At 41.1% G+C, this 22,302-nt stretch overlaps 1 protein-coding gene across 1 annotated transcript in view; it reads left to right on the plus strand.

The window, feature by feature from the left end:
• The first annotated feature begins 665 nt into the window (after positions 1–665).
• Positions 666–22,302, plus strand: part of LOC146425637 (ras GTPase-activating protein 1-like) — a 62,179-nt gene continuing 40,542 nt past the window's right edge. The window contains exons 1-4 of the mRNA XM_085041581.1: positions 666–1,374; positions 14,094–14,243; positions 18,010–18,145; positions 19,002–19,072. Of these exons, the coding sequence (XP_084897707.1) occupies positions 911–1,374; positions 14,094–14,243; positions 18,010–18,145; positions 19,002–19,072 (821 nt within the window). The 5' untranslated portion in view covers positions 666–910. The remainder of the gene's footprint in view (positions 1,375–14,093; positions 14,244–18,009; positions 18,146–19,001; positions 19,073–22,302) is intronic.

Here is a 22,302-nt window from a genome sequence, read left to right on the forward strand (position 1 = left end):
TCGCCCCTCGCCCGGACCTGCTTCCCTCTCCCCCGCACTTGCAGCATCCGCGCTAGGGTGCCTCACTAGAGCTGTTCTCCCTGTAGGCAGCAGCATAGCACTGAGCAAATTCCTGCTTTTGTTTATTTGTTTGGTTTTGTTTTCTCGCACTGGAACGACCTGGGAACCACCCTGCTTTCCCTATAGATTTACGTATGTATTTATTGCTTCAAGCTTTGGTAGTGCAAGAGACTCGCACAGTTCTCAACTTCGATGCCGTCATTCGGGAGAAAAATAAACTTTGGCACGATCTGGGGAGATTTGCCTTTTCCCGTTTCGTTGTTGTGGCGTTATTGGGTGTGGGGTTTGGTTTTTTGTTTCTTTTCTCCGAGGCAGAAATGGTGGGGGGCTTCCTATTATTTTCTCCCCTCCCTGTATCCCTTACACTCCTCGAGAGGGACCAGGGAACTCCCCATTTTCTTTATCAGCTACCTTACGCTTCGCGATCTGCTGCCTACTCCCTGCATGAGTGAGATTGAGATACTGAACGATTAAGCGGAGCTCTCCAATCTGCTCTTCTCTGTCGCTAGCTAACCAGCTTCCTCCCTCTCTTTTTTACTTTGCCCCGCCCATGCAGTTGCGCGCCCTCGCTGGCTTTTGGGGGAGGGGCGGGGTGAGAGCGTAGACGTGTTTCCGCAAGAGTTGCTCCCTTTGCGGCCGCAGGGGGGTAAAGCAGTAGTGCTGGGGTCTTGTGGAATTACTCAAGGCGCTCAGACGGTTATTGTTCAGAGCCTGTCTGCTGGAGAAATCTTCTCCTAGTACTAGCTTCACTCCCTGCAGGCGGAGGCGCGGGGAGGAGGAAGTCGTCGCCACCTTCCCGGAGTGCTGCGTTCGGCGGGGGAGGTGGAGGTAGGAAGGAGTGAGGCTCAACATGATGGCGGCCGAGGCCGGGGCTGAGGAGGGCGGCTCGGTTACCTCTGCCGGGATGGTGGGAGCCGTTGGCGGAGCTGAGTCGGAGCACTACTCCACGTTACGCCGGGGCAAGGAGCTAGGGTCGCAGGGCCCCTTCCTGGTGGGCTCTGGCGGGGACAGCCTGGGCGCTGGCGGTCCGGCTTTGTGCTCGGCGCTGGGGCTCCTGGCGCTAAGCTCCGGGCCTGCCTCTTTGGCGTCTAGAGACGCCCTGTCAGCAACTGGACAAAGGCTAGAGGTGTCCGGAGGGGTGCTGCTCCCACCCAAACCCAGCACTGTCGCCTTTCCCCCGCTGCCGCCGCCGCCGCCACAGCCACCTTCCTTGGCGGGGGGGCTGGGGATTGTGGATGAAGGCGACTCGTTGGATGGGCCCGAGTATGAAGAGGAGGAGGTGGCCATCCCGCTCAACGCTCCCCCCACAAACCAGTGAGTAGCACCGTTTCTGGACCGTCGGGTGTCCCCAACCACTGGACGTTTCCCCCGCGGGAAAGTGGGGAGGGGGCTTCCGCAGCGGGCAGCGCGGCGTCAGGCCCATACACTTTCTCAAACTCCTGTGGAAATGTCGTAGAAATTTTTCATTAGGTTATGTTTGGAAAAAGAAGCAATTGAAAAAAACTAAGTCTTTGTTAATATTTTTATTATACTTATCTTTCTATGAGGTTGATCGAGATTCCTATAATGCTAGTTATATAAAGAATCTTGCGCTAGAGGCAGAGCAGTTCTCTGTTTATATTTTGCGAAATAAAAAAAATCAGATAACGTTATATAGGGTTCACGTAACTAGCGAGTGCTCTAAACGCAACCTTTGGATTTAACAATGAGCTAATTCCAGGAAGTCTGCAGATTTACATAAAAAGGTTACAAGGCTTGTGTCCTGTTTTTGCTTGGCTAGAGTTAATTTTCTTCCCAGTAGCTGGTATAATGCTGTATTTTGGATTTAGGATGAGAATAAGGTTGATAACACATAGGTGTTCTTAGTTGTTTCTAAGCAGTGTTTACACTAAGTCAAGGACTCTTCGGCTTTTCACATCACCCCACCAGCGAGTAGGCTAGGAGGGAACATAGCCAGGACAGGTGACCCAAACTGGCCAAAAGGGTATTCCATAACATATGGCATTATGCTCAGTATATAAACTAGAGGGAAAGTTGTCTGGGGGCTGCTGCTCAGGAACTGGTCGGCAGGTGGTGAGCAACTGCACTTTTCGTCACTTGTTTTGTATATTCTAGCTTATTACTGGGGGAGGAGCGAGCGAGTGGCTGTGCGGTGGTTTAGCTACCTGTCGGGTTAAACCACGGCAGCTTGTATTGGAACAGCCCTCAAGTAGTTACCTAATTCTATCCAAAATGAAACAGTTTCAAAGGCTTAAATTGTTTATGTTGGCATATAGAAAGATGTTATTCCTGAAGTTATAGTAAATATAGAGAATAACATGGTTTCAAGGTACAGGATGGCAGATATGTTCAAGGTATAGGTCAAAGTTCATCTGAAAACCCATCTGAATTTGGGTTCATTTTTACCATCTCTCATAACTGATGCCGGAGAGTTCATTTCTGTAATGTTAAATGTTTGTTTGTTTTTTAAAAATAATCTCTAACCATGGCAGGCTTTCTACTAACCCTTTCCTCTTTTAATTTCTTGACTTTTTGTGAAAAGTAATAAAGAATAAGACATTGTTTTGTGAAGACAGTGTTTGAATAGTCTTAAAGTTGTACACTTCCATAAAGAGCTAGCAATATAATCACGCAGTTTAAGATAAAGACTGAGGAGGAAAATAGAAGCACATAAAGGTGAAGTTACTTCTTCAATATTATGTATTATGTCAGAGAGATACAGTATCCTGTTCTTCTCTCTGAAAGATGACTGCTTTTTCTGTTAGAACTGGTTGTTATGTATCTCAGAAAGTAAGGTCGTGCTTTTTTTCAAATATTTCTTAGAGAGGTAATTTTTGGTGAATGATCATGTATTTGATACTAAGTAATTGTTACTACTTTCACAATTATAAGTGGATTTTGCTGTCAGGGTATTGTAACTTGTATGATAGCATGAAGGTTAACTTTCATGAAAGAGGATACAAAATTTCTGACAAAAAAGCACGACTATGAAGGTCCTGATTTTCTGTGCTGGTCGATGAGGCTACTTAGCTTGTTAAGACAAAAGCAATATTTAAGTCTTTGCAGGACCAGCATAACTGTGTAGTTGAGTATTTGCTCTTGCAGATACTTCAATATGAAAACAGGCAGCAAAATAGATTTTAAAAAATTGATTCAGAAACTTATACCTCCATCTACCCACCTGTTTTTTCTTTGTGACTTATAATTTTTGTGACTTTAAAAAAAAAAAGTTGTGGGCTAATTAAAAATAGTCAATTTCCTTTCTCTTTCATGCATTTTTTTAATACAAAGTCATTTTTTTACCATTCTCACTTAAATAATTTAAATTAGCTGCACGTTGATAGTAAGTTTTATTCTTTCAGTCTTGATGTTTTATTTTGGAAACGTACTTTCTTTGTATTCATACCATCTGTTTTTATAGAATTGAACAAAGATATGTCACTTTAATATTATAAGCAAACACCTAATACACTTCCTCTTTCCCAAGTACCTCAGGAAAATGGGAATAAATTTTAACGTGATTAATTTTGTAGCAGTGGGAGAAACTTGTCAATATGTAACAAGTTCTGCTAATTAAAATACTCAAAGTCCCAAGGTATGATTGACTGATATTTATCTTTGATCATTGTAAGGGCCTAAGGAGGCACTGCCAAGCTATAGGTTCAGGATACAGTAACAGATGCTAGATCCAACAGCTTTAGGGATAAACAAGCTATTGCTAAATAGAGATCAGTAGTACAATTATCTGTGTTGTTACAACACATTCAGTAATTCACTAGTACAATTATCCAAGTCAAAACAACAGCAAATCCAATAATTTACCAATACTGGGCTAAACTTAATGTCCATGAGTGCAAAGGCTTACATAACCATGGTTTATTGGGCAGGGTGGCAAGAAGCAGGGCATGGCTTCTTTGGATGAATGACACAGACCAGCTGATGCACTCAGGGAATTCAGAATTCCCTGATTGGGCTGACTACTTTAATTGTTGAATTGTGGAACAATGTATTGTATGTGGACATGTTAACCAATCACCACACATCCTACCTCTGTTTCAGTTCTGTCCTTAGTGTGCAGAGGGCATGCAAATACTGTGCAAGGCGATGTACCACAATCCTGAATGAGACTGACTTAATGATTGTTCAGTGTGTACTGTTTTATTTGAGTATAGAAGTAGTATGTTTATGCTGTAGCTTAATGGTAGGTGGGAGGCACAGGATGCTAGGTAATAAATAGAGTGGACAATTCCCTTTGTGTGTTGGGTGGTTTTCTTTGCACTATCTACCCCATCTGCAAAGCTCACTGCCAGAGGTTGATGACAGTCTGAAATGGTGTTATGAAAATGCCTACAAAGTTAAGGAATGAATGATACTTAATTTAGTAGTAAACTGGTGATATGTGAAATAGTTTAGTTGTTTATGTATTTAAATAAAAATCTTAAAGTTGATAAGATATATCTTAGTGTTGCATTAAGATGGCAGAAGCAGTTCCAGTATATTCTGACACAATTCATATTTTCATAGGTTCTTGTTAGGGTCCAAATAGTAAGGTTCTTTGGAAATACCTCTGCCCGAATTAAGGTGCAAACAAGACCATATGCCAGTCAATAGTATGGGTTTTATTTGATAGTAAATATGAGAGAGAGGAAAAGGAGAAGTAGGAAAGGAGGGGGGGGACAGAAAGAGGGTGACAGAAACAGAATAAAGATAATATCACCATCTGTGGATCCCAACGATGTTGCGTTGATCCTCTCCAGCTGGTCTTCTTGGTGGTGATGGTCCCCCCAAAAAGCACAGAATGCCATGGGTTAATATACAGTCAGGCCAGGTGGCAATGTTCAGGCATGTCCCCCCGGGGGAGGGGGCAGCCTCTAGCAGCAGACTGCTTGCATCATGTGTACTCTTGTGGTGCAAGGCCTCTGGGGAGCACTTTGGGGGGGGTCTTTGGATTGTGACTCCCCCTCAGCTGCCTCTCACGTGAAAGTCCTGTGGATGTGGCCTGTGGGGTTGGGGGTTCCACAGCTGGGCCAGTTTGTGTTATGGAGGATGGGTGTTTATTGCCTCTGACCAGAGGTTATGCCATGCACCCCAACCCCCACCCCCCTCAGCTGGGGGGAAGTCTGTGTAAACCTGGCTTCTGTGAGCTGTGGTCTCACTCACCCCAAACTCAGCCAGGGATGATCCTCAGTGCTGCTGAGGTTTGTCCTTTGTGGATGCATACCTTTCCCTCAGCCTGAGATGACTGGACAATAGGTTTCCCTTTATCTAATCTCAGCAGTTTTACTTTCAGTCCAAAGTCCCAGCCAGGTATCTTCAGGGAGGCTTCTTTGATTGTAGCTCCTTTATACAGTTTTTGTTATAATGAGCAAAACTTTATATCAATGTTTGAGGCATGAACTATTTCAGTCTCTGGCAGTTGTTTCTTTAAGTGGTGATTATCAAGTTGAAGTGAAAATCCTTTGATAACAAAAATCCTTTCCATGGTAGATGTATTGTTATAGTCACTCTCAGTATCTGTTGAGACAACATTAGTGAGAAAAAAAAGAGAGAGCTGGGTAGAGAAGTATTTAACAAACGTGGTTTGAGTGAAAGGATAAAATGTTTTGTCTTAATGTAGTGTGAAGTTATAGTTTCTTTAGCTGAATTTGTCAGAGGTAGCATGTCCAGAGTTCTGCAACATTTGTTTATTTTAGTAGCTAATAAGAAAATAATATTTTTTCTGAGAGTGCGCAGCTTTACAATAATTATTGAAGGCTATACTCCATACCAAAGAATAAATTTGTGTTGCATCGAAAACTGAGGGGAAATACTATTGGCATATTTGGGCTCTACAACTTCTCTAAGCAGCCTGTGTCCTGTGCTCAGTCACCTTCACAGTAAAAAAAAGTGTTTCCTCATGTTCAGGCAGAACCTCCTGTGCTTCACATATTGCCCATTGCACCTTGTCCTGTCACTGGGCATGACTGACAATAGTCACTCTGTCGTCTTTGCACTCTCCCTTCAGGTACTTCTATATGTTGATGAGACCCCCTCTGAACTCTTGGCTCGACAGCCTTTCTTCATAGGAGAGATGCTTCAGTCCCTTCATAGCCCTTTCCTGGACTCACATCAGTATGTCTGTGTCTCTCCTGTACTAAAGAGCCCAAAACTGGACATGGGACTCCAGGTGTGGCCTCACCAGTGCTGAGTAGAGGAGAAGAATCACCTCCCCTAACCTGCTGGCAACACCTGCTGGGAACTTTCCTCCTAATGCAGCCCAGGATACCATTTGCCTTTGCAGCAAGAGCACATTGCTGGCTCATGTTCAAGTTGGTGTCCACCAGGGCTCCTCAGCTCCTTTTCTGCAAAGCTACTTTCCAACTGGTAAGCCCCCAGTATGTGTACTAGTGCCTGGGCTTATTCTTCCTCAGGTGCAGGGTTTTGCACTTCCTGTCATTGAACTGCATGAGATTCCTGTCAGACCATTTCTCCATCCTCTGGATGGCAGCATGACCCCTTGGTGTATCAGCTGCTCCTCCTGGTTTTGTGTCATCTGTAAACTTGCTATGGATATGCTCTGCCTCACTGTCCAGATCATTAATGAAGATGTTAAACAGGACTAGACCCAATGTTGACCCCTGGGGTACATACTGGCCTCCAACTAGACTTTGTGCTGACCACCACCCTCTTGGCCTTGATGTTCAGCCAGTTTTTGGTCCTCCTCACTGTTTGCTCATCCTGCCAATATATCAACAGCTTCTCTATGAGGATAATGAGAGATAATGTCAAAAGCTTTCCTGAAGTCCAGGTAGACAATATCCACTGCTCTCCCCTCATCTACCAAGCCAGGCATTTCATCATAGAAGGTTATCAGATTGGTCAAGCAAGACTTCCCCTTTGTGAAGCCATGCTGACTACTCCTTGTAACTCTTCTTGTCCTTCACCTGTGTGGAAGTGGTTTTCAGGATCAGGTGCTCCATCACCTTCCCCAGGGATCATGATGAGGCTGACTAGCCTGTAGTTCCTTGGGTCCCCTTTCTTTAAGATACAGGTGGCATTTGCTTTCTTCCACTATTTGGGCACCTCTTTCAATTGTCACGACCATTCAAATATTATCTAGAGTGGCCTCTCAATGATATCAGTCAGCTCCCTCGGTGCTCATGGGTGTATCTCATCAGGGCCTGTGATTTTTACATCCAGTTTGCTGAAGTATTCCCTGACCTGATCTTGTTCCACCAAGAGTACATATTTCTTGCTCCAGCCTTTCATCTGGTCTCTGGGACTCAGGATTTCTGAAGGCTGGTCTTGCCAGTAAAGACTGAGGTGAAGAAGGCATTCAGTACCTCAGCCTTTTTCCATGTCCTGTATCACCAGGGGCACTGCCTCATTCAGCAGTGGGCCCATGTTTTCCCTAGTCTTTCTTTTGTCACTTATGTACTTATAGAAGCCCTTCTTTTTGCCTTTGGTTGAGGTGATCCTTGAATATTAACCAGCTTTCTTGGGCTCCCCTTCTCTCCAGGGCCTTAACCCATGGGACTCTTCCAAGCAGATCCCTGATGAGTCCAATACTGTTCTCCTGAAGTTCAGTATTGTGATCTTGCTTTTTGCCCCCTGAACTCTGCCATTTCATGGTCACTGTAGCCAAGGTTGCCTTTGGCCTTCACACTCCCAATGAGCCTCTCCAGGAACCTCCTTGATTGCTTATGTCCTGATGTGTTGTTCTTCCAGCAGTTATCAGGGTGGTTAAACTCCCCTTGTGGATGTGAGTCTAATTCTGTCTGCAGCTTTGATGTAACTTGATTTTAGTGTATGAGGTTTCTCTTCTGTTTTGAAATTAAGGTAGTTAGCAGGTAACCTTTTTTTTCATCAGTTAACGAGTGTTTCTTACTAATGCCTGTTTTTGAATTGTAGAGGGACTATAAATGCCTTATTTTTTTAAGTTGATGGGTAGTTTGCTGATTTGTCCAGATCTTATAATTTGCATATTTGCAGAATAGAATTGTATATAAATCTGATTTTATTTCAGTCTGAATAGATGATGTCAGAAATACTATTTAAAAACAATGGTTAGGAGCAGCTGAACAAAACTGTATTTTAACCTTATGTTGGAAATGAAGAAGTAAGTAAACTGAACATAAGTACATATATAAATGGAAATGTCAACTTTGGAAAAACAAAAGTGGAACAACATTTGATGCTGGAAAAAAAGTTAATAGAGGAATTTTCTGGGTTTTTGTTGGGTGCTTTTTGTTTTTTTCTTTTAGTCAGTACTTCTAATTAACATCAATCAAAGGTTATTTTATCTAAATAGTAAATAGAGACTCTTAACCTGTACTTTATCAAGCTTTTATTTTGTTGTATATTTTCTGCCATAACTTCAATATGGGACTTAGGCACTTCACCTACTAGCATACCCTATTGAGAAGCATATTATCATGCCATATTTCTTCACCTTTTGTTTTCCTTTTTTTATGGTGGAAGAACACTAATTCTGCTGTTAGATCTTTTCATCATAGGACCATGCCTGTTGTTTCAGTCATAAATTCTTAGGAATTCTGCAGTAGTTTTCCCATTTACCCCATATCTTCCGTTTTCCTTTAAAAAACCAACCAAACAAAGCCCCCATTGGTATTTAAGCACAATAAGAGGACAGAGAAAGCATCTTATGTCAACACTGTGTTTGTGTTGCATAGAAGTATTCCAATTAAACAAGAATGGCACCAATAAAATTTTATGGGTTCTTGACAAGTTCCCTCTACTGTTTTATACTCTCAGGAAGTCCTAATTATTTTTTATTTTTATGTAAAATGCTTGATGACTGTGAAATAGAAAAAAAAGCTTTTTGTTTTTGGGGTTTTTTTGCATAGGCCTATATTTAAATTATGTTTTGTATATTTATAAATATACTGTTTGGAGTTGAGGACTGTTATTAGGTGACCTGCTTAATGAAACTTGTTATTTGAAGTAGTCTGGGATTATGTCAGTGGGAATATCTATTGGCAATGCCTTTGAAAAAAGTACACGAAAAGCTGAGGTGAATAAACAGTATTATTTTCTATATAGACAGCTTTCCTTCTAATTTCTTCTGTAGAAGCTCAAGAATTTTTGTCTTTTTTAAAGTTTTGTTGAAGGTAGCTAGCAGTGTTGCTTAACTTTAAAAGGGTACACATTGCAAAATTATTATTTTCCATTAATTATTACTGTATAGAAACCAATGTCGCTAGATAAACTTGTAAGCTGTGGTAACATTTGAGGAAAGGTGTAGCTTGCTTGCTAGGGCACTCAGTGTACCCATTCAGTGTTCTGATAAGTTAGTTAAAAGTCTGGTCATTGCAATGATTGAGTTCTAAAGTGATCCTCATCTCTATTTTAACAACTAAATGGGACCAATTTCACATATTTTTTTTTAAGTAAGGATTAGTTGTTTCATTTTGTTAAAAATGAAATTGTAATACTTGTCCATCCTTAACCCCACAAAAGGTGTAGAACAAGTAATCAAGGCCCCGTAAGTTGGGCGCCAAATATGTCCCGGGTTAATGATAAGACTCTCTCTCCTCCGAGAGCGAAGGGCCCCGACACCCCCTCCCCCACTCACAACAGAACCTCTTAGATGGAAGTGAAGAAAAAACTATTTATTTAACAAAACCACGCAGAGTGCCCTACAAGGCACAAGGGAAGGGGAAAAAACAAGGTGAAAGGCAGTTATTCAACCTGATTAAAAAGTCCTTTTCCTCAGACGCAGTCCCTCTCCTCCTCGCCCCCACCCGGGGCCGGGTGGAGCTCCCTGGAGAGCTCTGCTGTCCTCTGGCCCTCCTGGGTCTCCGGGTGGCAAAGCAGATCGAAGAGAAGGGGTCCAAACGAGGAAAAAAGAAGAAGAATGGAAAAAACGGGAACAGAGCTCACTCCGACCCCCGTCCAGCACGCAGTCTCTGCCGGGCGACGAATCCTCCCCCGGAGCAAGGCTTGGAGAAAATGTTTTGAAAACAACCCGCGTTTCTCTCTGCGGCTGGGTGCAGTTAAAGAGACAGGACCACACATTTTTTTCTTTCTTGGGCATATAAGCCAACGATAGGGGATAAAGGATTATCATATCATCAATCCAAGACAGTGGGATTTGAGTTTAAATAAATATAAAGTTTCCTTGAGTTGGAATAAGTATGTTAATGTTAGGTATTTTAGCTATATGTAATTGTATTTAAAGAAGTTGAGTATGTAACTATATGAAAATATGTAAAATCTTATTTGCTGTTAAGGAATCCTGTCATTGATTTAGCAGAGGTGGGTATGTGTTTTTTCTCTTGTTAATACCTATTATAGATATTTGGAAAATGTTTTTTTTAATGAACTTTCCCATGCAGAATATGTTGCTCTATTTTTCTGGGATAGTTTCCAGAAACTGAAAATAATACTATACTTAGATTTAGCTATCATTTGATAATCAGATTGTGAGGCTATGGTGATTCTGTGTAGTTTGTATAAGAAGATTTTCTAAAATAATTAAAAAATTAGTCATAGAATCAACCAGGACCCTCAGGTCCTTTCCATGGTGCTGCTCTCCAGCCTCTCGTTCCCTAGTCTCACTTCAGTGCCTTGTAAAATCATGAAAAAATTATTCTGGGAGGTATTGAAAAACACATGGAGGACAATGCAGTCATTGGTCATAGCCAGCACAGCTTCATGTGGGGAAAGTCCTGCTTGTCAAACCTGATTTACTTCTATGACAGGGTAACCCACCTAGTTGATCAAGGGAAGCCAGTTGATGTAATCTTTTTGGATTTCAGCAAAGTTTTTGATACTGTCTCTCACAGTATCCTTCTGGACAAAATGTCCAGCACACAGCTGGATCACCACGTTACATGATGGGTGAGCAACAGGCACATGGGTTGGGCACAAAGGGTTATAGTGAATGGAGTTACATCAGACTGGCGTCTGGTCACTAGTAGGGTTCCACAGGGCTCCATCCACAGCCCAGTTTTTTTCAACATCTTTATTAATGACCTGGATGCAGGACTCAAAGGAATACTAAACAAGTTTGCTGGTGACTCCCTTGAGGGCAGAGAAGCCTTGCAGAGAGACCGTGACAAATTAAAGGGCTGAGCAATCACCAACTGTATGAAATTTAACAAGGGCAAGTGCCAGATTCTGCACCTGGGACAGGGCACCCCTGGTTGTGTATATAGACTGGGGAACAAGAGGCTGGAGAGCAGCACTGCAGAAAGGGACCTGAGGGTACTGGTTGATGGCAAGTTGAAGATGAGTCAGCAGTGCCCTGGCAGTCAGGAGGGCCAACCGTGTCCTGGAGGGCATCAGGCACAGCATCGCCATGTGGTCAAGGGAGGTGATTGTCCCGCTCTGCTCTGCACTGGTGTGGCCTCACCTCGAGTCCTTTGTGCAATTTTCGGCACCACAATATAAGAAAGATATAAAGCTATTAGAGAGCATCCAAAGGAGGGCTACAAACATGGTGAAGGGCCTAGAGGGGAAGCCATATGAGGAGTAGCTGAGGTCGCTTGGTTTGTTCAGCCTGGAGGAGAGAGGAGACTGAGGTGAGACCTCATTGCAGTCTTCAACATCCTCATGAGGGGCAGGTACTGATCTCTTCACTCTTGTGACCAGTGACAGGACCTGAGGGAATGGCTGGAGCTGTGTTAGGGGAGGTTAGGTTGGATATTAGGAAAAAGTTTTTCACCCAGAGGGTGGTTGGGCACTGGAACAGGCTCCCCAGGGAAGTGGTCACAGCACCAAGCCTGACAAAGTTCAAGAAGCCTTTGGACAATGCTCTGAGTGCGTGGTGATTCTTGGGGCTGTCCTGTGCAGGGCAAGGAGTTGGACTTCAATGATCCTTGTGCATCCCTTCCAACTCTATGATTCTATGAACTATTGTCACTTAAAACTTGAGAACTTAATGTTGAAAATACAAAAGTCTTCCTAGTTAGGACTAGACAAGGAAATAAGAGGTGACTGGAAACTATAGGGATCTTGTCCTTGGCAATGATGCAAGTTTAAAATCTTAGTAATAGTGAGTTACTGTTTGAAATGAATACATTTGATAATAGTCATGGCCAGAGGGGCAGCTTTCTTTTTATGAATAGCTAGGTAAGACACCATTTTGCATCTCTTTGGGGGAAAACTGTATTTGGTGTGAAGTTGAGAGATGTTAAGCATTGCTTCTAACTGAATGCATTAAGCAATTGGCTGTTGGAACAGCATCAAATTTAAGTTATTGATCCTGACCTATAAAATTCTAAATGGTATATAGCCATCTAAGGATGTCCTGGTTCTGACTGGGCTTGAGTTAACTTTCTTCATAAAAGCCCCTGTGGCACTTTGCTTTGGATTTGTGGCTAAAACAGTGTTGATATCACACTGATATCTTGACTGTTGCCGAACAGTGTGTCCACAGTGTTAAAGCTTTCTCAATTTCTCACTGTTCCCCCTGGCCTCCAGCAAGTAGGTTAGAGGTGGGCAAGAAGTTGAGAGGAGAGACAGCCAGGACCGCTGACTGAAATTGGCCAAAGGGATTCCATACCATATCAGGTATCATTCTCAACAATAAAAAAAAAAAAGAGGGGGGGGGGGTGTGTCTTCCAAGATAGCCATTGCTCAGAGACTGGCTGGATGGTGGTCTGCTTGTGGGAGGTAGTGAGTGATTGACTGCATTGCTTTGGGGTTTTTTTTTCTGTTTCTACCAGCCCCTTCTTATTTGTCCTTCACTTATTAAACTTTTTTCAACACATGAATTTTCTTGCTTTTGTTCCTTTTCTCTACCCTGTTCTGTTCTGTTGGGAGTTGGGGGAGTGAGCAAGGAGTTGTATGTGTGGTTAGATGCTGGCTGGGGTCAACCCACCACAGACATGATCTTTCTAACCTTGCCTCAAGTGCAATACAGTGTACAGGCAAAACAATTCTTTCACTGGTTTAACTTGTTTTAATCAGGATGAGGAGATGCAAAGGAGAGCACTATACTAACAAGACTGCAGCTTTGCCAATGAAAACAATGTTGGCGCTGGTACTGCTTCTGCTGTTATATGTAATCTGTATCATTTGTTTATTTGATTTTCATTCTGATGGAAGTGAAAGTTGGCTTTGAGAATTTCTATTTTATAGAAAAAATGTTTCTTGCAAGATTTTTATTACCAGCTAAGCTGTTTTGTTTGGGTTTTTTACTCTAAACTGCAATTTTTTTTTTCTTGTGTATGTTAAGCCAGAAGATTATTTTCATATCACTTCTTAAATGCTTTTCTTGCAACACGTGCAAACTGGTAGAATCAATAGGTGAATGGTCTGAAATAGTTGATAATTTAAATAGTATGAAACATTAGCTGTATAAAAGTTTTTAAAAGGTTTTGAGAGCAACACTTGGCTTTGCTTCAATTGCTCCCTCCACTGCTGCTTTCCCCCATTTGTTTGGGTTAGAAAGAGGTCAAAATTGAGGTAAGGGTAAGGAATGTTTTAATGAGTTTAACCTTTGACCTTAACTGAAGTGTTCTTTTGTCATATTATGAAGGCTATGAGTTGCTGTGCATTTGTATTTGCTTTTAATAGGCTGCATGTTGTGTTTGGAGAAGACATTTTGGCTGAAATATACTCTGGTGTGAATGCTGTCATTTTTTTTTAGGTGCAGATTTTAATACTGTGATCTGCATTTGTCATTTGAGAAACAGGTTGTATTGTAACCTGAGTAAGCTTAAAATTCAGCAGATGAGTTACCTCTGGTTCTACTTATTTACTGAAAATGAATAAATTGGGAAATTAAAAAAAGATGGTTATAGAGAGCCTTTGTCCCCTTTGGATGGTTCAGAGTGCTTTTCTCCAGTGTGAGTTATTTGGGGAAATGAGTTATCTGAACCTGTGACGCTTTCCAAATTCTGTGTATTGGAAATAAGCAATTTGAGAGAGGTTGCACATGTAAACATCTGATAACTTTATTTGAAATAAAGGTTTGGAATTTTATCAGTTTCAACTGATATCTTTCATTAGTTTCATAGCTCTGTTCTGTGAGAATAAACAGAAGCCTTAACTTTTAAGGATGCGTATTGTTACATGTTTTTTAGGTGGTATCATGGAAAACTTGACAGAGCAATTGCAGAAGAACGTCTTTGGCAAGCGGGAAAACCTGGAAGTTACCTTATTCGAGAGAGTGATCGGAGACCGGGTTCATTTGTGCTTTCATTCCTTAGTAAAACAAGTGTCAATCATTTTAGGTGAGAAGTAAATGTTTTCTTTTAGAACATTGTAACCTATTTATTTGTGGGTTTAGAACTTAGTATGGTATAGAAAAAAATTGTATTATAAGTTGAATATTTTTTACTTTTTATCCATGTATGGTATAGCTCTTTGCTAGGATTTGTTTTAAACCATGCTACAAAAATTCCTTTACAGGCTGAAGAATGAAAATGTGAGGAAACCAGCATTATAAGGATAGAGAAGCTTGTCTAAAGCTGTTGTGACTAAATTTACAGTAATGTGCAGACTTCTTAGTAGTAATCAGATTGTTTTAAGTCTATTCCTCAGATGTTGCAGCTTACAGAACATACTTGAATATCAAAGTCATAGCAAATCTGGGTGTTTATAAGATAGATATAACAAGGAGAAACAAAGAGGTTACGTGCTTAATAATATAAGGATTTGTTGGAATCAGCTTTCAGTCTATGTTAGAATTAGTTGCTCTAAATACAAGTATCCATTTATCTGAAATTGGAACTGTGGTTATTTTACTATTAGCAAGTTATAGACATTAATTTAGTCTGATTTAGTATAAATGAGATGTTCTGGGAAGTGCTTAAATGTTAGTTAGCAAGTAGTGTGCTGCAGTGTAATGTTTGTCTTCATGAAATAGGATATCAAGTGCATCTTCAGCACTAGAAAAAACCTTTGTCTGCTATGTAGATAACAAGAAATAAACAGAAAGCAAATTTACTTGCAAAGCAAACAGCATGCGCATGTTTGCATCATGTCTGAGCTAACAATTTATGCTTCTCAGCTATACTGATTCTTGTTAGGGAACTGATTTCTATGTAACAGTAGTAGAAAATGAAGTTATGTTAATACTTGTTTTTTAAGTTTGTTATCAAGAGTCCTATTTTTAATAACTTCTGCTTATTGTAGCCAATATCAGGTGTTGAATGTTGGTTTGTGTCCACCATAAAATTGTTTCTGGCATCTCAGAAAATGGGAAACCATTAAGTGCTACTTTCTAAGAAAGGAATCATAATATTTTCAAATCATAAACAGTCTTTTTTTCTTGGATTCATTAAATATTTGAAGAGAGAACTATTTGAAGGAAACTAATTTGTCTGCTGATACTGGTCTTCATAGAGCAGACCTGCTTTTGATTTCACTTGTTGACTGCAGTGTTATATGTTTTTGTTATTAGAAGGGCAGATGCTACACTCAAACATTTTTCCAGCCTCAAGATTAGCAGTCTTGAAGTTAATTCAGCCAAATATAGGGATGTGCCCACTGGGTCCCACAGACTGGAAGTGTCACTTCCACCAAAGCTTGTTCTCTGCCAAAAATGGGGGAAATTTTCATTGTTTGACAATCTCACTGATATTTGTTTCCTAAAAGTGATATTTCTCAGATTAAACTTTCCTTATATATTTCTGTTTGACTAAAATACCTATATTGTAGATGAAAGTTCTCAAAATCCCCCTCCCCCAAGTTGGATATGGGCATATAATTGACAGATAGTGTATGAGTCCATCAAAACTAAATTATTTTTGGCTGTAGTAGTATATTTTTTGGTGAGTTGCTGAGTGTTATAAAATACTGGGGAGGAAAAGCTTTATATTTTCATCCTGCCCTTCAGAATTTTCTGTGATTGAATGGAGGTTAGCAAATGTGATGTCTGTCTACAAGAACAGCCAGAAAGAGGATTTGGGGAACTATAGGCCTGCCAGCCTGACCTTGGTTCCAGGGAAGATTATGGAGTAGATCATCTTGAGTGCCATCACACTGCACATGCAGAAAAAACAGGTGATCAGGCCCAGCCAGGATGGGTTTATAAAAGGCAGGTCCTGCTTGGATAAACTGATCTCCTTGTATGACAAGGAGTGACGTGCTTAGTGGATGAGGGAAAGGCTGTGCATGTTGTCTACCTAGACTTCAAGTCTGGTAAAGCCTTTGGCAGAGTTTTTCACAGCATTCTCCTGGAGAAACTGGCTGCTCATGGCTTGAACAGGTGCACTGTTCACTGGGTAAAAAACTGGCTGGATGGTCCAGCCCAGAGAGAGGTGGTGAATGGAGTTAAATTCAGTTGGCAGCCGGTCACCAGTGGTGTTCCCCAGGGCTCAGTATTGGGGCTAGTCCTGTTTAATACCTTTATCGATGATCTGGAGGAGCTGATCGAGTGCACCCTCAGTAAGGTCACAGATGACCCCAAGTTGGGTGGGAGTGTTGATTGTCGCTGTTGAGCCGCTAGCAGAGAAAACCCAGGTTCTCAGTGGGGCAAGAAAAAGTGTCTTTATTATTTTGATTTCCGTATATATATATATATATATATATATATATATACTTTTCAGAGGTCACCCAGATTGGTCAGCCAGAAACCTCCCCCTAGGCCTAATTGGCCAGGCCTGAACTGCCCAAATCTCGAGAGGCTGTTTGCAAAACATCCAAACTTTCTTTGTTTATGAAACACAGCAAAAATGTTCTCACGAGAAAGACCTGTGCTAGCCACAGTTGATGGGCTGGAAGGCTCTGCAGAGGGATCTGGACAGGCTGGATCGATGAGCCGAGGCCAGTTGTATGAAGTTCAACAAGGCCAAGTGCCAGGTCCTGCACTTTGGTTATGACAATCCCATGCAATGCTACAGGCTGGGAGAAGAGGGGCTGGAAAGCTGCCCAGTGGAAAAGGACCTGGGGGTGCTGGTCAATAGTTGGCTGAACATGAGCCAGCGTGTGTGCTCAGGTGGGCAAGAAGGCCAATGACAGCCTAGCCTGTATCAGGAATAGTGTGGCCAGCAGGACTAGGGGAGTGATTGTCCTTTTGTACTAAGCACTGGTGAGGTTGTACCTCAAGTACTGTGTCTAGTTCAGGGCCCCTCACTACAAGAAAGACATTGAGGTGCTGGAGCGTGTCCAAAGAAGGGCAATGAAGCTAGGGAAGGGTCTGGAACTCAAGTCTTATAGGGAGCAGCTGAGGGAGCTGGGGTTGTTTGGCCTGGAGCAAAGGAGGCTCAGGGATAACCTTATCACTCTCTACAACTACCTGAAAGGAGGTTGTTGCCGGGTGGGTGTTGGTCTGTTTTGCCCAAGTAGCAAGTAATAGGATGAGGGGAAAAGGCCTCAAGTTGCACCAGGGGAGGTTTAGATTGGATATAAGGAAATATTTCTACAGTGAAAGGGAAGCATTGGAACAGGCTGCCAAGGGAAGTGGTGGAGTCACCATCCCTGGAGTTAATTTAAAGATATGTAGATGTTGTGCTTAGGGACATGGTTTAGTGGTGGATTTGGCAGTGCTGGGTTGCTGTTTAAATCCCATTATCTTAAAAAGCCCCATGATATTAAAGGTTTTTTCCCAACCTGATTCTATGATCGTAAAAATTATTGTTTTGACACTGCAACAAAGAGTTCTGGTGGAAAGTATGATGTTTTTCCCATTTACTACATAATTTATTGGAAACTATTTTTAGCATTCTGCAAGCTTCATAAAACTGATAATTTCACATTTTTTACTAAAAAATGATAGTTTTTAAGTAGATCAAATGTTTTGTTCATTTTTTCTTTTGCGTAACTAAAGGAATAGTTAAATCCCTTTGTCAGTATTTTCTCCCTTCTCAAAGTTGCTTTTCTAGGTAGCTCTTAACATTTTTCAAGAGTGAGTTTGTAATATTGCATTTTGAACATAGCCTGCTTTAACAACCCAACGTCATCCTAATTTCCTTTAAAAAAAAATCCCAAACCCAAACAACCCCAACAGTTCATAGCAAAAGATCTTCTGTCAAACTTCCTTTTCTTTATTAACAGGATCATTGCCATGTGTGGAGATTATTACATTGGTGGACGTCGCTTTGCTTCACTCTCAGACCTAATTGGTTATTATAGTCATGTGTCTTGTTTGCTGAAGGGGGAAAAACTATTCTTTCCAGTAGCACCTCCAGAGGCAAGTAGTACAATTTTAAAATGTCATTTACTTAAATATTAATATCATTAATCTTGCATTCAATATTCATAGTTTTCTATGAAAAAAGCATTGTAGATGGCTTCCCCTAGTTCTAGACCTATCTCAGCATATGGTGAAGTATAATGAATATATAAACAACATTTTACTGATAGAAACTAATGATAGAAAATTGTTTTTAAAAAAAAATCTCTTATGAGGAAGCTAGATATCATGTATTGCAGTTATCTCCAAATGTAGTAATAACACTGTATGTAAACTGAGATAAGAATGTGTGGGTTTTGGCTATTAAAGAGCACCATTATAATGTAGGGTTTTACACAGAGTTTATAAGGTATATCAAAATAATATTACTGTTTTGTAGCAAAGAATTTGAAATACATGTCCTTGAAAAAACCAAAGCTCCTGAAAGCTGTGTTTCTTTCAAGTGACTGTCCTTAAGACAATATCAGTAATTATATCAGTATGAGTAATGCCCTCCTTCCCCTGAATAAAGATATTTCTGAATGTTAAATTTTCACAAATTTCCACTAAGAGGAAGCAAGTTGTAAAGTGCTCTTTCATGGGAATTACATTGTTGGTAATTTGATTTTTGGTGATAACATGACTGATAATGTTACAGGGCTAGAAGCAAAATGAAGGCTTTTGTAGATAACTTTAGGAATTGAGCATTTCCAGCTCTTAGTATTTTTGATCCTTTAAAAACTTAAAACTAGCAAAGGGATACAAATTACTATTACTAGTCTTTTACTTAAGAATAGCATAATGTTGGGGAGAGGAAGTTATACTAGAATGAAAGGGAAAATTAATATCTTTGAACTCTTCTCTAAAATTGTAGCCTGTGGAGGATAGAAGGAGAGTTCGAGCAATTCTACCTTACACCAAAGTGCCAGAAACTGATGAAATAAGGTATGTTTTAATAGTAGGTAGAAGCACATATTAAATTCTTGGAGTATTTATAAAACCCAATGATTTAGGTATATGTTCACTATGCAAATACTTTCCAATTGCATCTTAGACTTAATGCTCTGGGAGGTTAAAGGTAGGATGCCTGCCTGCCTTTTTTTTTTTTTTTTTCTTCCACAATATATGTTATGTGGAAAGGATGCAAAACCAACAGTCCTATAGCTAATGGAAGAACATATAATACTTGCTTGGAATTAATACTGCTTTCCTGAGATATCAGTCTTCTTCCAGATGAAAAAAGAAAAGCCAGATTTGAAAGATGCTTGTAGTAATTTCTGATGAGACTGTCTGGGTTTCACAAGTTGATAGAACATGCTGGTGTAATTGGGAATAAGGTTCTTGATAGGACTATTAACCTGAAATTATAGAGAAAAGTATATGACAGCTTTATATCCTCATTGGGGTGAAAATTTATCCAGTCCATTCTGATCACTAGAAAAAACACTTTGAGGATATTTATCTTTGAGAAGAACTCCTTCTAAGCATACAATAAGATAGTAAGACAGGAGGGAACTCCCTAATTGTGTATTGAAAGTAGGGCTTCTTTCTATTCTTATGCATAGTAGGGTCCATCAAGTCCAGTAAATGTCTGATTGCACCTACCAACTTAAGAGGAAAAAGTATTTCATTTCTCTGCTATAGTAACAAGAATTACAGGAAATTGTAAAGTTCTATGGCTGGCTAGGTTTCTGAGATCTGCATGGTAAAATAGTCCATTCATAGCAAAACTGGTGCAAAGTACACTGTTTTAGGTCAAATTAACATATTACACTCTTGTAGTGTACTCTTGAAGATGTTATGTATTTCAGGGAATCCTGACTTAATTTTAATGTCATAATTATATTTAGAAAGCTTGAAGCATTCCAGGGTTTATTTCAAACAGTCTTTCACACAATAACTTGTGAACTTCTCTGTAATAGAACTGATATAGGATGGCCTTGCTGTCTATTGTACATAGTTAAGTTTTAGGTTCATTAGTAGCTGAACTCATTCTAAGTATTTTCATTAGGCTTTCTTTATTCTTGCTTTTTACTTTGTGCTCAAATTAATGCATTTTTTGTTACTTTGCTGCAGATGAATTATTAAGAGAAGTCATTGTTGTGGAGTTAACTGAAAGGGTTTTATTAATGATTAAATAATTATTAAATGGTAATTAATACTGTTCACTCAGAGTGGGTGCATCCATCACACCCTCTCAAGAGATGTTCAGTAGAAAATTGCTATCTAATTTTGGTAGTTGATGAACTTGAGTACTGTGTAGCTATTGCCTGTATCCCTGATACATCATTTGATTTGACTGAGAAGTCCCCCTGTGCTCCAGTGAAAGGTTTTCATATGACCTGATGTTATGGTTTAACCCTGGCCAGCAACTAAGCCCCAACAGACACTAGGGCAGTAATTTTCCTGGATGGATGCCTTTTTGCTGCTGTTTTTTCTTGCACTTCTTGTACTTGAGCTTCTAGTCTCCAGGTAGGTTCACCATCTCACTTCCTTATGTCCTCCCTCTGGTTATGGCAGATAGAACCACAGGGTGGCATGTGGTGTGTGTTACTGGTAAACCTCTCCCTGAACACAAAAAGGCTGACTCTTAATAGTCAAGATGTTGGTCATTATGGGTGAGGAAGACTTATCCTTCTTTAATTGCTGGGACAATTGTTGGAACAGTTTCACCAAAGCCGAGATACAGGGAGGAAGCGAGATTCTCTTTGAATTCTCAAGTTGGCTGGCCAATCCAACCAGAGTTGGTGCTTTTGTCCAGCTCATTACCACCAGGTTGCTGGTGTACAGTGTTGGTGCACTTCATACAAACTTTCACCTCATGGGCCACGTGCATGGGATTTAACACATCTCTTTGGATACCTGGTTGTCATATACTTCCACCATGGTTAATTCCCTAAGATACTGGATACCTCCCTCAGTGGTGGTCACCTTGCTTTGGGAATTTGCAAGTTCTTCCTTGGAGGGATACCTGTCCTTCACACTCTACAGAAGCTGCCTCCAAAGACTGAAGATTCCTGCCCCATTTACAATCCCTTTGTCAGTGACCTTATTCCTAACAAGGTGTCAGGGTTTGACTCTGACTAAACACCGGCACTCCGGCTCTCTCTTCTGCTGCAGATGTGTAGGAGAGGGGAAAGAAAAAAAAACCTGTAAAAACACACGGTAATCTCATGAGTTGAGTGAGATAGGATGCACGGAAGAAAGGGCAGACAGGCTCTAAACTTAAAGTTGCAAAGTGATTTAATTACTGAGTCGGAGCATAAATGAGTGGTAAAAATAAACTTTTCATACACTATTTTGTTCACTCACCCCCCTCCCTCTTATGAACCCATTTTTTATTCACCCTGTTTCTTCCTTCTAACCAACAGCTTGGGTAGGGGGGCAGGGTGTGGGCTATTTTCTCAGTCCACAGAGCAGGTCCATAAATCTCTTCATCACCACAATTCTTCTACTACAAATACTCTTTATCTCTACTTATCTCTTTCTCTCTCCAAACAGTTTCTCTGCTCTCACCCCCTCCCTCTTAAGAAGCAGTCTCTCCGCTCACCCCCCTTTCCCTCTTTCCAAACCAACAACACGGGCAGGGTAAGGGGTTTGTTCTCTGGTCAGTCCATCAGGGAGAGGGGTCCTCTACTTAGCCACAGGGTCCCTCCCATGAGAGACAGTCCTCTGCGAACTTCTTTGGCGTGGGTCCAATCTCACGAGCAACATCCCACCTGAATTCTGCTGCAACATGACTCTCTTTGTCCATAAGGTGCAGACTCTCCCGAGCCGAGGCCAGGCTGCTTCCATCCCAGGAGCAAGGCCTTTGTGTCCCTTGCAAAGCCTTTGTAGCTTTAACTCTTTTGATGAGACTCCAACTGGATCACAGCTTATTCCAGGCATTCACCTGCTCCTCTGGCGTGGGCTGTGGGTAGATTTCTGCATCCTTGTGGACTCCATGGGCTGCAGGGGGACCTCCTGCTCCCCCCATGGCCTTCACCATGGCTAGCAGAGGGCTTTCAGCTCTGGCACTTGGAGGACCTCCTCCCCCACCTTCTTCACTGATCTTGGTGTCTCCATGTTTTCCCTTCACATATTTTTACCTCCACCTCCTCCTCCTCTAGCTACAAAGAAGTGCGTGCCTACCTTGTTTTGATTTTTTTCTTAAATATGTTTTCACAGAGGCGTAA

The sequence above is a fragment of the Lichenostomus cassidix genome, chromosome W (genome assembly GCF_008360975.1).
Source record: "Lichenostomus cassidix isolate B80296 chromosome W, HeHo_3.0, whole genome shotgun sequence".
NCBI lineage: Eukaryota > Metazoa > Chordata > Aves > Passeriformes > Meliphagidae > Lichenostomus > Lichenostomus cassidix.